At 44.9% G+C, this 18107-nt stretch overlaps 1 protein-coding gene across 6 annotated transcripts in view; it reads right to left on the bottom strand.

The window, feature by feature from the left end:
* Positions 1-18107, bottom strand: part of PPP2R5E (protein phosphatase 2 regulatory subunit B'epsilon) — a 99965-nt gene that overhangs the window by 7016 nt on the left and 74842 nt on the right. For all 6 annotated transcript variants that reach the window (XM_048485797.1, XM_048485799.1, XM_048485803.1 and 3 more), the window contains exons 4-12: positions 17687-17788; positions 14115-14207; positions 13481-13611; positions 13325-13384; positions 9892-10000; positions 7212-7265; positions 7064-7114; positions 6256-6375; positions 2528-2655 (exon numbers count right to left, since the gene is read on the bottom strand). In XM_048485797.1, coding sequence (XP_048341754.1) covers positions 2528-2655; positions 6256-6375; positions 7064-7114; positions 7212-7265; positions 9892-10000; positions 13325-13384; positions 13481-13611; positions 14115-14207; positions 17687-17788 — 848 coding nt within the window. The remainder of the gene's footprint in view (positions 1-2527; positions 2656-6255; positions 6376-7063; positions 7115-7211; positions 7266-9891; positions 10001-13324; positions 13385-13480; positions 13612-14114; positions 14208-17686; positions 17789-18107) is intronic.

The raw sequence follows: 18107 nt of genomic DNA, 5'->3' as shown, positions 1-18107 counted from the left end.
CCCTGATTTATTTAGATTACACTACTTGCTGAATAATCCAAATCTTTCCTTCTGTGTGATAGTGACAGACTTCCTCTTGGAAATGATCAAAAGCCAGCAGTAATTTCTTACTTAACCTTTTGTTCTTTGTTCTGGGTATCCAGGTTTTTTACCAGTTTTATCTTGTCATATTTATTTTATTGTTTACAAAGCCAATAAAGGCTTGACTGATTGATAGGCCCCTCCATGATGCAGATGGCCTCCACCCGGGCCAGGGCCTTTACAGCCCTGGCCCCTGCCTGGTGGAATGCTCTCCCTTTAGCTGTCTGGGCCCTGCGGGACCTTAATGAGTTTCACAGGGCCTGTAAGACTGAGCTATTACGCCGGGCTTTTGGAGAGACCAGCCGCTCATGTCGATGCCCCCTCCCCTCGCCATCTCCTACTTTAACAACTGGGGCTCTGCTGTTCCCTCTTAGGGGGAGTTTTAATTATTGGGCGCCATCTGTTCTGCTGTGTTGTTGTTTGACATGTTTTATGATTGGATGTTGTATTTTAAAGTGTATTACCACCATTGTATGATGTGTTTACTATTTTTGTTGTAGGCGGTGTACAAATTTAATAATTAATAAATAAATAATACAGTAGGGGGGAGGGCGGTGTACAAATTTAATAACTAATAAATAAATAATACAGTACAGTACAGCTAGTGAAATGCATGACGGCGGTGGGGGGAGGGCGGTGTACAAATTTAATAATTGGGGAAGTGATTAATACAAATTTAATAACTAATAAATAAATAATACAGTACAGCTAGTGGGGCGGTGTACAAATTTAATAATTGGGGGGAGGGCGGTGTACAAATTTAATAACTAATAAATAAATAATACAGTACAGCTAGTGAAATGCATGACGCCGGTGGGGGGAGGGCGGTGTACAAATTTAATAATTGGGGGGAGGGCGGTGTACAAATTTAATAACTAATAAATAAATAATACAGTACAGCTAGTGAAATGCATGACCTTGATTACCGGGGGGGAGGTGATTATTACAAATTTAATAATAATTGGGGGGGCGGATTGTACAAATTTAATAACTAATAAATAAATAATACAGTACAGCTAATTGAAATGCATGGCCCGGTGGGGAGGCGGTGTAAAAATTTAATAATGGGGGGGCCCGGTGTACAAAATTTAATAACTAATAAATAAATAATACAGTACAGCTAATTAGAAATGCATGGCCAATGGGGAAGGGCGATTTGTACAAAATTTAATAATTGGGGGAGAGTGTACAGAAATTTAACCATGTAAATAAATAATACAGTACAGCTAGTGAAATGCATGGCCAATTGGAAATTTGATTACAAATTTAATAATTGGGGAGGGTGTAAAAATTTAATAACTAATAAATAAATAATACAGTACAGCTAGTGAAATGCATGACGGCGGGGGGGGGGGGGCGGTGCACAAATTTAATAATTGGGGGGAGGGCGGTGTACAAATTTAATAACTAATAAATAAATAATACAGTACAGCTAGTGAAATGCATGACGCCGGTGGGGGGAGGGCGGTGTACAAATTTAATAATTGGGGGGGAATTTAATAACCACAAATAAATAATACAGTACAGCTAGTGAAATGCATGACGGGTGGGGGCTGTGTACAAATTCTAATAATGGGGGAGGGCGGTGTACAAATTTAATAACTAATAAATAAATAATACAGTACAGTACAGCTAGTGAAATGCATGACGGCGGTGGGGGGAGGGCGGTGTACAAATTTAATAATTGGGGGGAGGGCGGTGTACAAATTTAATAACTAATAAATAAATAATACAGTACAGCTAGTGAAATGCATGACGGCGGTGGGGGGAGGGCGGTGTACAAATTTAATAATTGGGGGGAGGGCGGTGTACAAATTTAATAACTAATAAATAAATAATACAGTACAGCTAGTGAAATGCATGACGACCCGGTTATGCATCATACATGAAATTCCCAATCGCTGTACAGTATCCCAGAAACACACTTCCTGCATACAGTGGAGGTAAATAACTGAAGTGCTGATACACAAACAGTTCTGATTGTGTAATGCCAAAGATAAGAACATTTTGTTGCGTTCAAATCCAGTTAATGCGATGATCCTTACCAGCAGCATTTCGTTTAGGTCATATTTGTAACAAAGAGTAAAACGCTGTGGTTCATGTCGGCAAAATTAAGGCATTGCTTTCTTCATTACATGCATATATATTATGTTGCTCAATTTTGCAACTCGGTCAGTGTTTGTACTATACTATTATATTGTGTATACTAGCTTGTTTTTAGCGCAAGGTTCTAAGTTTATAATCAATTTTTTATTCACCGTCAGTGTTATATTCTGTGTTCTCATTTCATTGTTTTTAACTGTTAGCAATGAAAGCAAAACAAACAAAGTGAATAAAAAAGCACACTGTACTAAGTCAGAGAATATCATGGTAGGAAAATAAAATTCCCTCGGAATATGTGGAAAACTAAGCAGGATAAACACAGTGAAACAAACAAAACACTCACGGATTCCAGTGTTCTTTGGAGATCCTGTACAGACTGGAAAACATGATGGGAAGTATTACGTTGGAATTCTCCTCTATCAAACTCATGATGTATTCGTTATTCCAATAGTAGAGTGCTCTTTCTGCCACCTTGGAGGAAAGGAAAAAAAATTGCACTTTGCCATGTCCAAAATCTTGCGAAAGCTAAATCTCATAGGGAAGTTGAAGCGAAGACATTCACTGCTCTTTAGACAGAAAACATTCAACGCAGCAGCGTGGTGGCTACTTGTGCCCATTCTCAGACGTTCCCAGCACTAATAAATGGCATCCTTAATATCCTTCAAGTGGATACTGTTGAAATTTTTCAGGTGCATTCCACGATACACTGTGGCTTGCCACCACGTAACATAAAAACATCTCAGAGCCAGACACCAATTTAATCATTAAGTCCAAATGCTGTGGCTCACACACTTAACTTCAGGGGCCAAGTGTAAGCTAGTCCCCTGTGCAAGCACTAGTTCATTACTGACCCATGGGGTGACGTCACATCGTGATGTTTACTAGGCGGACTATATTTATGGGGCGGTTTGCCACTGCCTTCCCCAGTCATCTTCTATTTAGAAGCAGGGCATTTTTAATTGCTACATGATTTACAATACTGTTTCAATTTGGTGGTTGTTTGTGCAGAAAAACATTCGCTCAGCTACTTCTTTTGGAATTTTTAATACCGCTCCATGCATCCTCAGTACACATCCCTTAAGCAGGCGATTCTTCCCATTTTCCAAGAACGGAAGATAACATTCAGCAAGTCTCTCAGGGTCAGCAAAAGAGTCAATGGCATGTGCACGATTTGAGCCAGGTCTCCCGGACCTAGACCCCAGTCCTTTTCTGACTATGGGATGTTCAATGCGTCCTGCTGCACCCATCTCATTTGGGAAAGGGGTTCCTTGTCCCCATGCCTCTGGTGAAGGCTGAAATTCCTGGCAACACTGAGGAAATGGAAATGCCATCCCCTGCCCTGGAAATGCCTCTTTTTCTAGACCTCACCTGGAATATTGTGTACAGTTCTGGGCACAGCAGTTCAGGAGGGATATTGACTGGCTGGAGTGGGTCAAGAGGAGGGCAACCAAAATGGTAAAGGGTCTGGAGTCCATGCCCTATAAAGAGAGGCTTAGGGAGTCTGGAGAAGCGTAGGTTAAGGGGTGACACGATAACCATGTTTAAATATTTGAAGGGATGTCATGTCGAAGAGGGAGCAAGCTTGTTTTCTGCTGCCTCAGAGACTAGGACACGGAGTAATGGATTCAAGGTGAAGGAAAAGAGATTCCACCTAAACATTAGGAAGGACTTCCTGACCGTCAGGGCTGTTCGACAGTGGAATTCACTGCCTCGGAGAGTGGTGGAGTCTCCTGCTTTGGAGGTTTTCAAACAAAGGCTGGATCAGCATATGTTGGGAGTGCTTTGATTGTGTCCCTGCATGGCAGGGGGTTGGACTTGATGGCCCTTGGGGTCTCTTCCAACTCTATGATTCTACGTGTGCCTTCCACTTGCACAATAGGCTGAGGTTTGCATTACGGATAATGTGTCTCCCGTTCGTAATCGCTATCACCCACCCCACCCCGGGCTTACTTTTCAATTAATTTCAGGTTATGCATCCTACCACCCCATGGAGCAAAGTTTGGAGCCTGCCTAAGGAGCCAGCATGGTACGGTGGACCCTTACCTGGCGAACTGGGTTTGTTTCCCCGCTCTTCCACATGAAGCCTCCTGGTTGACCTTGGACCAGTCAAGGTTCCCCCAGAACTCTCTCAGCCCCACCCAACTCACGAAGTGTCAGTTGCAGGGAGGGGAAGGGAAAGGCGTTTGTAAGCCGCCTTGAGTCTCCTTAAAGGTAGACAAAAGTGGGGGATAAATCCAAACTCTTCTCTTCCAATGGAAGAAAGGCTCCAAATGTGACTCCAATAGAAGAAGGAGGAGGAGAAGGAGGAGGAGGAGGAGGAGGAGGAGGAGGAGGAGGAGCTGTGACTAGCCCAAGGTCACCCAGCTGGCCTGTGTGGGAGTGCACAGGCTAATCTGAATTCCCCAGATAACCCTCCACAGCTCAGGCGGCAGAGCGGGGAATCAAACCTGGTTCCTCCAGATTAGATACACGAGCTCTTAACCTCCTACGCCACTGCTGCTCTTAGAAGAAGAGCCACTTTAGTTGGAAGGAGGACTGCTCTAGCCGGGGGCTCTTCCTCATGCCAGTTGCACACGGGATGACAACCGCCGTAATTTTTATTCTGCATTATTATGGTGTTTCAACGCTTCTGTTGCAATTTGCCTGAAGTTGCAGACAAGTGGGTCAGACACAGGTAAACAGGAAAAGAATTCACCACCTTTCCCTCAGATCGCACCCTGGTATTTCAAGACGACTTCTACCTTCTAAACCTGCTCGTTTTTTAGTATCTTTCATACGGGCATCTTCAGCAATGCTCCCAACCTGACCTGGATGACCCCCGGGAGCCCAAGCTCATCAGGTTTCAGAAACCAAGTAAGGTCAGCCCTGCTTAATGCTTGGATGGGAGGCTACCAAAGAAGCCCGGGGTCGCTATGCAGAGGGAGGCAATGGCAAACCACATCTGGACGTCTCTTGCGGGATCATCGTAATTGGGATGTGACTTGAGGGCAAAAATAAACAAGAGCAGGTTTCCATTTAAGTGCATCAAAGTACATAACGATTCATCACACAATGGGGTAAATATAGGTCACTAATGCTTTTTTTTTTAAAAGCATTTTTTTTAAAAAAAGCATTAGTGACCTGGGTGACCTTGGGCTAGTCACAGCTTCTCGGAGCTCTCTCAGCCCCACCTACCTCACAGGGTGTTTGTTGTGAGGGGGGAAGGGCAAGGAGATTGTCAGCCCCTTTGAGTCTCCTGCAGGAGAGAAAGGGGGGATATAAATCCAAACTCTTCTTCTTCTTCTTCTTAAAAAGCACTGTGTCCAATCCTTTCCAAAAGGTTCTGTGCTTCATATCCCTCTTCTCCCCCAAACAATTAGTTTTTCCTCACTGGAATTCCCCTTGCATGTTCTTGCAAAAGCGCAAAGTGCTTGCGGGAGAAATGATCTGGCAGAGCGTCATAAGGGCTAAATAGCTCTGCTTCTTGTCCAATCACAGCCCTCCTCTGTTGTAAATTACCTACCCCAAAGTGGCTTTAAGAAGAGGAGTTTGGATTTATACCCCACCTGTCTCTCCTATAAGGAGACTCAAGGTGGCCAACAAGCTCCTTTCCCTTCCTCTACCCACAACAGACACCCTGTGAGGTAAGTGGGGCTGAGAAAGTTCTGAGAGAACTGTGACTAGCCCAAGGTCACCCAGCAGGAATGTAGGAGTGCAGAAACACATCTGGTTTACCGGATAAAGCAGTGGTTCTCAACCTGTGGGTCGGGACCTCTTTGGGGGTCGAACGACCCTTTCACAGGGGTCGCCTAAGACCCTCTGCATCAGTGTTCTCCATCTGTACAATGGGATAAATGTTAGGGTTGGGGGTCACCACAACATGAGGAACTGTATTAAAGGGTCGTGGCATTAGGAAGGTTGAGAACCACTGAGATAAAGCCTCTGCCACTCAGGTGGAGTAGTGGGGAATCGAACCCGGCTCTCCAGATTAGAATCTACCTGCTCCTAACCACTACACCACACTGGCATTGACGCTTCTTACATGTTTGCATACAATGAGCAGTTGGTCCCCGGGCCGGGTGCGATACTGACCTGAAAATGCGGGCTAGAGACACATTTAGCTATTTGCTTAAACAAGGGTTCTTGAATTTTGACAAACTGTGAAGGTTCAATCACATCCAATATCTCCTCCAGTTCCCCAAGGAACATGACCTAGAGATGCAAAAAAGAGTTATTGAGCACAGAGTTCTTCTGCTTGGAATTCTTCAAACAGATTCCAGAAGGAGCTTCAGTGCCACTTTTAGCCATCCACACACAGGCATAATTCACCAAGGTCATTTTGCAGACATGGTGGCAGCGATTTCCATCCTCCTGGTTTCAGGAATGGATGCCTTTTTATTTCTTAAAGGCAGAGGAGCATACAAGCGTCAGGTCCATGGAAGATTACAACAAAAATTAATTGCCTGGCCTCCAAACTTTCCAATGCTAAGCTGTCCAACATTGCCCCGCGGCTGCCTTCATGGCTGCTGATGCTTAATACTTCGCAGACTTCTTAACTTTTACCGTGGTTTCTGTCACCACAATTATATTAGATAGGTCACTATTATTCCTACTGCAGCAGATTGAGAACCAAAGCCAAGAGGCAGAAGCTTGTCTGTCTAGTGGTGGCGAACCTTTGGCACTCCAGATGTTATGGACTACAATTCCCATCATCCCCTGCCAGCATGGCCAATTGGCCATGCTGACAGGGGATGATGGGAATTGTAGTCCATAACATCTGGAGTGCCAAAGGTTCGTCACCACAGGAGAGAGTTCACAACACAAGGCCTAATTCTGCCTTCCAAATGCAAGTTTAACTGGAAACCACCAAATGCAGTTAAGCACTGCCCCTTAAACTCACCTCTTTTTGACTGCAGGTTTTCGGCCAGAATTTCATTAAACCTCTAATGACCTAAATTGAAGAAGAAGAGGCGTTAAGGAGATTATTTAGACACAGAAATGCTCCGCAAAGTAAATGATCAAGATAAGCCATAAATATGTATATTTACAGGCTCTGTGAGTGAAGGGTCTTTCTCCAGAAACTGCACTATGCAATACGCCAACTGCAAGAGAATGAAAAATATATATGAATTAATATATTTCATGGAAAAGGTAAAAGAAAGAAATCAAAACATCAGTTATGTACACCCATACATACACACGACATATACACATACGCACGCCTTGCGCCTTACATGCATGCGCCGCACACACACATTCTGCTAGAAAGGGCTCCCCTATCTGAGAAAGAAAAAAAAGATGGCATCGTTTTAGAAAGATGGAAGATGCAACAGTTTGATCAAAGGATGTGTTGCCAACTTAAAAATAAAAATGTCAAGGCCTAGAACAGTGATGGCGAACCTATGGCAGAGGTGGCACTCGGAGCCCTCTCTGTGGGCACGCGCACACAGAGTTCGTCATGTGCGGAGGGAATCACCCCCCCCCCACACACACACACACACACACACCACTAGGCTGGTCTGGGCCACTGAGCACGACGTGCGCGAACTGCAGTGAGCAGGGAGGACTCGGCTGGTGGGCCTGGTGCCTGTGCTCCAGGTGGCTGCTGCCGCGAGTGCGCAGAGGAGGCAGAGATGCTAGAGAGGCACAGAGCAGTGCACAAGGGACTTGCTGGAGGCTAGAGCAGGCTGGCCCTGCTTTCGAGGAGCAGAGGAAGAGGAGCCAGCGGTTTTCTAAACCAAACCCTCAGTATTCAGGTTAAATTGCGGGGTTGGCACTTTGCAATAAATAAGTGGGGTTTGGGTTGCAATTTGGGCACTCAGTCTCAAAAAGGTTCGCCATCACTGGCCTAGAATATAGCAGCTAGTTCAGAAATACCAGGTTCTGGTAGACATGGCAGCTGACAGGCCCATCCGACAGATGGCAATCGCCCAGAGGTGGAGCTATCAGGGGACGGGGGGTGTATTGCACCGGGTGGAAGCCCGCCCCCCGCCTCCCCCCCCACCCCCCACGCACAGTCTCTCTCTTACCTTAGCTCAGCCTGAAAGTGCAGGCTAGAAAAAGAAGCCTGTTCACTTGAGGCTGAAAGCTTTTCCAGCCTGCACTTTCAGGCTGAACAAGCTGGGCGGGGTGGGGGGGGTCTTTTGTTTTGTATTTTTACAAAGCTGTTCTATGTTGCAGTGGCAGTACGAGCCTTTTTTTTTTTTCATCCAGCCTTTCCGACCCTCCCAGCATCCTCCCAAAGCATGTAGAGCATAGGTGTCAAACTCAGGCCCTCCAGGTGTTCATGGACTACGATTCCCATTAGCCCATGCCAGCAGGGCCAATTGGCCATTCTAGCAGGGGCTGCTGGGAACTATAGGCCCTGAACATCTGGAGGGCCTGAGTTTGACACCTATGATGCAGAGCACTGAAAATTAACCCCTTCCAATGGGTGGAGCACAGAGGGCTGAATGCAAAAGCACCATTGTGAGAAGACTCACTCATGAGTGGAAGGGCACCTTCTGATGAAGATTTAAAGGGGCGGTTATGCTTCTGGGTTTTATGGGCTACCTGTTGCTGGTGGCTTATTTTATGTTTTAGGGGTTTATCTTTTACTCTGTGAGACAGCTCGGCATCTCGTGCATGGCACCAATCAGAGGACTGCAACGGCAGGGATCCTTGCCTAAGGGACATAATGGTGGAAAGAGCCAATCCCACAAGGTTTTCAAAGCAAGAGATGAACGGCGGTGGCTTGCCATTGCCGGCCTCTGCATAGTAATGCTGGACAGCCACGGTAGTTTCCCATCTAAATACTAACCAGGGTCCTGCTTAACTTCCAAGATCTGACAAGACTAGCCTAGCTTAAGGGGTATGTGTGTTTGTGTGTATGCATGTATTGTGGTTATGTGTACTGGTCTTGTGTTCCGCCCTTCCCCAGACAGGCTCAAGGCGGTTCACACCAAGAGGCATAAAACCAGCACATGATATACAATTTGCTTACGTGACATCCCGGGCTCACTGTCTGCCTTCTCAAGTACCTCTCTAGGGACAGGTCACTGCCACAGATTCGGGGGCAGGGGGGCAATACTTCCTACTCAGTTCTTGCTCGCAAGGACAAGCCTGTTTGGGTAAGAGGTCCTGTGGGCCTATTTTTAGTGTCCGCTCCTTCCTTATACCCTCTGCCACACAACTGCTCAAAATACCTTGCAAGAAACCCCAGTTTTACAATCTGTGGTACTGAACTTGGGGGGAAAATAACTTTAAAAACATAGAGGAGAACAAGAATGTGTGTTTTACTGAAATCTATATGCTTGGTGTAGTGGTTAAGAGTTGATTTGATTACCCGCTCCTCCACATGAGTGGCGGACTCTTATCCGGTAAACTATTTGTTTCCCCGCTCCTACACATGAAGCCTGTTGGGTGACCTTGGGCCAGTCACAGTTCTTCAGAACTCGCTCAGCCCCACCTACGTCATTTATTTCTCCAGTCCTACATTCCTGTTCGGTGACCTTGAGCTAGTCACAGTTCTTTGGAATTCTCTCAGCCCCACCTACCTCACAAAGGTGTCTGTTGTGGGGAGAGGAAGGGAAAGGAGTTTGTAAGTCACCTTGAGTCTCCTTACAGGAGAAAAGGGTGGAGTATAAATCCAAACCCTTCATTCTTCTTTAACTTTGTGGGGAGAGGGTAGATATCTGCACCATTCTAGCAAAATGTGTGAGACAGAAACCATGTTGCATAAATTTTTACCTGTGCATGGAATAGTGATAAACTCCTAACTGTATGTAGAGGAATCAGCACTTTCACCAAAAACTGTTTATGCTCTGCTTTCAGAGGTAAAGCGAAGCCATTGATAATACTGGAAAAGAGAAAAGAAGCATTATTGTACTATTAAGCAGACACAATTTTTATCAAGGCTCAAACCAAAATGCATACAGCAAAGGGTAACGTCACATGGTGTTCCTCTGGATAGGATGAGCACACCAGCATTCAATCACAGCCATGCAACAACTGAAGGTTAGGCAAAACACACACGGAAATCACAGGCTGAATTTTGTTGAGAGCAGATATGAGCTTGCATATTCTATTCCCAAGCTGCCTCACAAAAGCACAATCATAAGGTGTACTAGTTCAGACAAACAGCACCCATTATGAAGCAGGTAACTGGGGTCTTATAATTTATCACATGATCCCTAAGATCTGGGCTCACATGCTCCACCCCACACACAGAGTGGGAAGAAGTCAGTGACTGAACACATTTACTGAAGCCCCAGTTTTATCTTCTACTGTCAAGGAGATCTCCACACTCATCATGAGATCTCTGATGTCAGCCATTCACTTCTACCATCAGTACAAAGGGTAGGAAAGGAACATATAAGCCTAAGGCCCGCTCCATCCCAACTGCAGGTAGAGATTCTTGTATTAGGTAATGGCTGTAAGACTAAGCCACCTCAAAATTATCTCAACTACAGGAAAAATTTCTTAAAAGGCTCCAAGGACAAGACATTATATTTAAAATTAAGCACGTGCCTAACAATCATGCCAAGGAGAACCCATAACTTTTTTTTAAAAAGTGCTTTTTCAAAGGATTGGATGTTGTGGGTTTTCCAGGCTGTGTGGCCACAGTCTGGTAGTTTTAGATCCTGAAGTTTCACATCTATGGCACATATCACAGTGAGAGGTGTTTCTCTCCATGGTACTCCATTAAATCAATGCAATGAATACATTTAATCACATGTAATTTTTATTGTTGTTGTTGTTGCACAAGGGTCATATAGGCCAATATGTCCCAACCCCATATGTCCCAACTCGACCTCTGCACTCAGCAGAGGCCAATTTACTGGAGGTCCCCAGCCCCTCAATGATGCGGCTGGCCTCCCTCGGGTGTAGGTCCTTCCGCGGCTCTGGCCCGGCCTCAGTGGAACACTCTCCCCTCCAGCTGTCCGGGCCCTCTTGAGTGCTTAGGGATTTCATGGGGCCTGTAAGACTGAGTTGTTCCACTGGGCCTTTGGAGAGACCGGCCGCTGAGGGTGCCCCTGTCCCCTCCTCTTTACCCCCATGGGCCCTAATACCATCAGGACCCATTATTTTGTATTAGGAGGGTTTTGTAAGGGCGCGGTGATGTTTTAAGATATGACTGTTGTTTTAATTATATGTATGTTTTTAGCTGATGTTTCATCTGTACACCGCCCCGAGCCCTTTGGGGATAGGGCGGTATACTAAATTTAATAAATAATAACAATAACAATAACAACAATAACAATAACAATAACAACAACAATAATAATACAATAAATTATAAATAACAACTATAATAGTAAAATCCTTAAAATTACACGGCAGCATCATAAGATCAAGTTGATGAAGATAGTGTTCTTATATGGCTGTGGACAGGACAGCGTGTATTAATTACTGATGAAGTAGAATTCGTGATCCACAAAAAAAAAGGAAATCACCAGGATACCTGTCTGTGTGTGTGAACCTGGAACGTTATGAACGTGTGAACCTGTTACTGAGCTTTTGTGAATCTGACTTGGAAAATGCACTTTGTCATTGTTTTCTGAGGCCCTGCATCTTATCCAATTTATGGACTTATAATGTGTATGTACAACACCTGGACCTCAATCATTTGCACTACAGATGTTTAGATAAATGTTTTTTGTTAATATTAGCGTGCACACATTGCATCTTTACTTACAGCCATTGTACAGTAGTTAGTAGTTTGGGCTTGTTTGCCCCTTAATATATAGGCCTCTGAAAATGCCAGCCATAGATGGGGGAGAAAAGTTAGGAGCTAAAAATCATAGCCACACAACTAAATCATAGCCACACGACCTGGAAAACCAACTGCAGCCAGTTAATTCCAGCCATGAATAAATTTTTAAGGACATCATATTTGCATATTAATCATAACTGCCTTATCAAAATACATCCCAGTCTTTTACTAAGGACAACATAAAGACTATACTGAGGAAGCACCAATGAAGCAGCATCCCTAACTAGTGGCAGTACCCTGTCTCAAGGAAACCCACGACAGACCCTTTGCTGCCAGAAAATCTGTGTTTGGGGTGGTGTAGTGGTTAGTGTTGGACAAGGATCCGGAAGACCCAGCTTCAAATCTCCACTCTGCATGGAAACTTGATGGGAGACCTTTGGCCATTCTAATAGAATCATAAGAGTTGGAAGAGACCATGAGGGTCATCTAGTCAAACCCCCTGCCATGCAGGAAGACAAAATCAAAGCACTCCTGACAGATGGCCATCCAGCTTCTGTTTAAAAATCTCCAAAAAGGAGACTCTCCCACACTCCACTGTCGAACAGCCTGCACCATCAGGAATTTCTTCCTAATGTTTAGGTGGAATCAGTTTTCCTGCACTTTGCATCCATGACTCCTTGTCCTAGTCTCTGGAGCAGCAGAAAACAAGCTTGCTCCCTCTTCAACATGACATCCCTTCAAATATTTCAACATGCTATCATGTCACCCTTCAGCCTAATTCATCTCACAGGACTGATGTGAGGATGAAATGGTGGAGAAGAGAATAATGTGACCCGCTTTGGGTCCCTCCATGAGGGAGAACGGCACAGTAGAAATGAAGCTAGTAAGCGAATAAATATCCTTCCTCACCTACAAGGACAGCCACCCACAGCTCTTCATTACTTCTACCTCTGTAGCTTAAGCTTTCGTCTTAAGTACTGTGTGCACAACAGATGTGCAAGGAAAATGTCATACTTGGTGTTATGCTCAGGTGGGGAGCAGCATCCCAATTTTGATTAAAGAACACACCTATCACACCTGTGCAAAAGTCAAGGTTGTACTGGCCTGTACCAAGGGTCTGCAACCTGTGGCTCTCCAGATGTTCATGGACTACAATTCCCATCGGCCCCTGCCAGCATGGCCAATAAGATGTTAATGGACTACAATTCCCATCAGCCCCTGCCAGCATGGCCAATTGGCCATGCTGGCAGGGGCTGATCAAATGATCATGAACATCTGGAGAGCCGCAGGTTGCAGACCCCTGGTCTGTACTATACACGTTATCAGCACAGGGGTCCGGAAGCATTTAACTTCCATGTAAGCTCTGATCCTCAAAGAGGTCTGCAGCAATTCTTCTATACGCAAAGCACAACACCACACGTACGGATGCTACCAGAGAGACCAATAATTAGCATGGAAGTTCGTTACCTTCCTAATATTTCCAGCAGTTCAGCTACACCGTTGAAGTGTTCAGTTTCATAAACAAACCTGCCAAAACAAATTGAATATGTCAGAGAAAATGAATCCTGTTTGTTCCGTGGCCTGAGCCATGTAAAAGCAGTAAACCGCTAACAGGGGCCTTACCGTAGAAAAATATTGTTAATCTGTTTTCTGATAAATGCTCTAAGACCAAGGAACTTGCCATAAATTCTGTGTAAGACTGTTTTTAGGTAGTCCCGCTCTCGAGGATCCTCGCTGTCAAATAGCTCCAAAAGCTGTTTTGAAAAACAAAATGTAACATGAAGTTCAGATATGGTGCGCAACTGCAAAATCTGTAGGTCTTCAATGGCTTTTTTGCTGATTCCCTCGGGCCTTCACTTCCCTGACTTAGTGCTTTCCCTAAATTCACCTCTCCCAAATATTGACCTGCCAACATACTACTTGCACATTGGCAAGTCCAAACAAGGAAGGATGGATAAGAACTTCTAGGAACACTAATACTAGAAGGCAGCAACAGAAAGAACAGTTGCTTCAACTTATTGGTTTTGTGACCATCCCTGGGGAAGTGACCACTTGACCATTCACTTCATCTTCTGGTCGACTCAGGATGAAAACCTCAACTCTGCCTTTGTTTATTCCAATAGGTTTCTCATGGACATCCACACACAAGACCGTATTCTGGTTTCTCTAGTCTAGCTCATCACAACAACCGATTATTGTCAACCAACAGTTAATGTCAAACATCAACAGGAGTTTCAGAGACAGTGGATCTTCTTACCTGTAATACAAATTTCTGGTCTATGTATTTTTTGGCAATGCTGGGCTGAAATTCTTGACTTTCCAAAAATCGTATGAAAAATTCATATACAAGCTGCAAAAAACACAAACAAGACACCGTTTTAAGTCTGTTATCTGAACTAAATATACTATGTTTTTACCAAAAGTATTTCTCAAAGACTGTTTCTGTGAGCAAGAGAGCGCAAGAGTTGTCTGCATTTTCGGTGATCTGATAGTTGCCCCTTCTGCCAAAGTTGCTAGCCCCATACACACTCATCCAGCTATATCATATGAGTAGAAGCAGTTTTGTTGTTGTGGAATACCTTCTTCCATTTTTCCTTGGGTCAATTTATGCAGCCTCTTTTTATTGTTAATCCTATGAAAGATATACCCACATGCACAATTAAACACTACTGAGCCCTCAGGATGGGGAAGAATATGCATCCAAACGAGTAAGATTATAATTTTCATATACTTATTCGAAGTAGAGTGACCACAAAGTGTCTATTAATTTTTCTAATTTAAGCTGCAGTCAAAAGAATTGCAGCGCATACCAGGATCCGGTTCTGCCAACTTTAAAAGGCCCCCTGGCTGGCTTGTCAAAACTTCCCGGGGTTATCATCAAGCGCATTCCTCTGCCCCCCAGAGTTTTGAAATCATATAAAACAAAGTAATTATTATGTTGATAGGAGCTGGTGAAACAGTTTGGAAACATTTAATTGCAATTAGAAAATGTTCAGGAGCGTTTTACTGCAACACAAATGCCTGATGCAGAATAATGCGATTTACTCAGGAGTCTCCAAGTTGCTCTGAAGATTTCTACTCTAGCTTGAAGGACACTGGCACACACTCGCTAGCACTCTCTCCGTCTCTCCCATGCACACAGAGATATGTAAAGAATAGGAATGTACCCTTTTCCCTGTTAAGTTTTCTCACTCTAAATTAACTTTGCCAAGCAATTCCCTTTCACACAGGCTTCAAACGATGTTCGTTTTAAGGAGCAGCAGTGGCGTAGGAGGTAAAGAGCAGGTGCACTCTGATCTGGAGGAACAGGGTTTGATTCCCAGCTCTGCCGCCTGAGCTGTGGAGGCTTATCTGGGGAATTCAGATTAGCCTGTGCACTCCCACACATGCCAGCTGGGTGACCTTGGGCTAGTCACAGCTTCTCGGAGCTCTCTCAGCCCCACCTACCTCACAGGGTGTTTGCTGTGAGGGGGGAAGGGCAAGGAGATTGTAAGCCCCTTTGAGTCTCCTGCAGGAGAGAAAGGGGGGATATAAATCCAAACTCTTCTCTTCTTCTTCTTCTTAAACTCCATTGGGTGAGGAATCACCGGTGAGCAGGGAGCCCAGAATTATTTGCCTCCTTGCCCCCCTTTGCTATGAATCATGTTGTTCTTATCATTTCCATTTCATTCTGAAGAAACTGTTAAAAGCAAACACAATGACTGTTCAGTTCAGCCCTCTGCCCATCTCTGGTTGCATATTCACGGTGGGGAAAACAACTCATCAAACCAGGACATTCATTCAGGGTACAAAAGGGAATTGAAAGGCAGCAGCAAAGTTGGTGTTTCGTTACTGAAGCCGAAGTGAAATTGGGTGCAGAAGAAAGGTTCTGGAGTTTTTTGCAAACTAAAATACTGGAGAACTGAAAGCGTACATTTTCCTGAAAAAGATAATTTTAAACAATACTCTGTTCTGCGAAAACCAGTTATCAGTCTGAAACAGAATAACAAGCAAAAACAGAACGTCTCCCCCAGGAACATTCCTGTATCAGTACATCCCAGGTGGGATCCAAAGGTTTTTGTCAGCCAGTGTAATGGAACCTGTGATACCGAAAAGGCACTGCCATCTTGGGAGAAGGGGCCATTTCTGCGAAGTGAAGCTAACAATATACACAACCCAAATCAAAAGAACCAGCGCCAAATGTGAATGCCAATCACTATGATTGCAGATGGGGCCAAATAGAAAACTGTCAAGATTTCTATTGCCAGCCCCAAGTTATATATAGAAAGCAGCAAAATAGAAATCCAGCTAGATACGCTCTCATACAAAACTCAGATTATTCTCTTTACTGGCTGAATTCAGGTGTTGTTGGAATCTGCTCCGCATCTCAGCACACAAGGCAGTCTTGACCAGGGCTTGACATTCATGCTGAGGTATCCCTCCCACCCTGTTTTTATGTCATCCACTCTGATTAAGAGTTTCAAAAGCAAACTTGAAAGCTTGTACACCGTTATGTGCCATTTGGTTGGCGCTTACAAAAGTATTATGAGAACTGTGTTTGTGCTTCTGGATTTTGCTTTTTGGACTAGCATGGCTCTAAACAACATCTTGATATCCAGGGGCCTTAAAACTCCCTCTCTCATCTACTTATAAAGCTGCACCCGTGCCATCTTCTGTAACAGCAAAGCCAGCCAAATCTTCAGGTACTTAAATCTGGTGACTGAAGCTGTGAGAGGGGAAGACAGATCTTTCTACAAACCTAAAAAGATGCCAACTTCCGGGTGACAGCTGGAGATCACCCGGAATGGCAACTGATCTCCAGATGACGGAGGTTAGTTTCCCTGGAGAAAATGGCTGGGTTGACTCTACGGCGCTACAACCTGCTGAAGTAGGTTCCCTCCCCAAACTTCACCCTCCCACGGCTCCACTCCCAAATCTCCGGAAACTTCCCAAACTGAAGCTGGTAACCCTAAGGGGTACTGATTTCTGTAGCTGTTGTGATTTAGGGAGAGCTACTGCTGCTGCCACTGATGATGTGGGAGGGGGGCAAGAAGATGGTCAACTGGGGACGCCACTGCCATGGCTGTGGAAAGGAGAGAGAAAGCAGGTGGGAAGCAGGGAAGGTTATGGGGGGGGAGAGAGAAGGATGTGATGGGAATGGAGGTGAGAGAAAGAAAAGGGGTGGTGGAGGGAGAAAGAGAAGCAGGGGAAAGAGGAGGAAGTGAAGGTTGTGGAATGGGATAGCTGCTCCAGCAATCTTCTTGCGGGTCCCTACTTGTTATTTCTATAGTGGTACGTTTCTGGCCGATTGTGGATGGGGCTCCGGGTTTGCTCCAGGAGCTGAAGAACGTCAGAGCAAGATTTCTCGTCCCAACACGCTTCCTCCCTGCAGCGCCCCGAGAGAGGAAGTATGTTGGGGCCAGGTATGTTGGGACCTCTTGCCCTGCTGGTGCTTCCCGCTTTCCCCCCACGGAAAGCGAGAGCACTTCTAGCGTGACTCTTTGCACTAGATTGGGGCAAGAGCTGGCTGTGAGTAACCGGCTTCTGTGTACCTTTCGTTATAACTAATTGGCTTAGTGCTGGGTGCAAGGATCTCCAAAGAAATCATGCACTGCCTGAACCTTCATGGAATTCCAGTGCCGCCTTGCAACTACAGGCCCAAGAGGAAGAACGCACAGGTATCTATCACAAGGCAGAAGGCTGAGGCCTGCTCAGAGGTTACAACACTACCCTCCCATCTCCAGCAAATCGGTCCCCTTTTCCCTCCGCTCCCTTTCCCCTTGTCTATGTATATAAAAATGTTCGGGGGGGGGGGGGGGCTACATTAGAAATGCTAGACTGGAAAATCACCTGTAAATGTGGCCATGATGCCTCAAGGGTAGGTTCATCTTCTTCTGGATCAAACTCGTTGCTATCGCTAGGAGGAAGAGTTCGGAAAATATTGCAAGATACCTAGGAAGTAAAAGGAACAAAATTAAGAGCTGCTCTTGTAGAAAGACCGTTAGTTCCAAGGGGCTTGGACGCAATAATCTAAGCATAGCCCCACTTTGGAGAGGTGTGAAAGAGATCCACTCCATCCGTATCCTCTATAAAATCTTTGTCTATTTCAGCAAATGTTCTTAAAGGCCTTGCCAGCTTTATTTCCTAACAACCCTCCTTTTTCCATCAAGTGCACTTCCGTTTCTGTTCTTCCGTGTATTACAAAGCAATGGGATCAGACAGTATTCATAAATGGCCAGAATTTATCCGAACAGTACACAAATTCTGCTCT

Source organism: Sphaerodactylus townsendi, linkage group LG02, assembly GCF_021028975.2.
Source record: "Sphaerodactylus townsendi isolate TG3544 linkage group LG02, MPM_Stown_v2.3, whole genome shotgun sequence".
Lineage (NCBI taxonomy): Eukaryota > Metazoa > Chordata > Lepidosauria > Squamata > Sphaerodactylidae > Sphaerodactylus > Sphaerodactylus townsendi.
The sequence above is the reverse complement of the archived record's forward strand: the minus strand, read 5'-3'. Positions and strand labels throughout refer to the sequence as shown.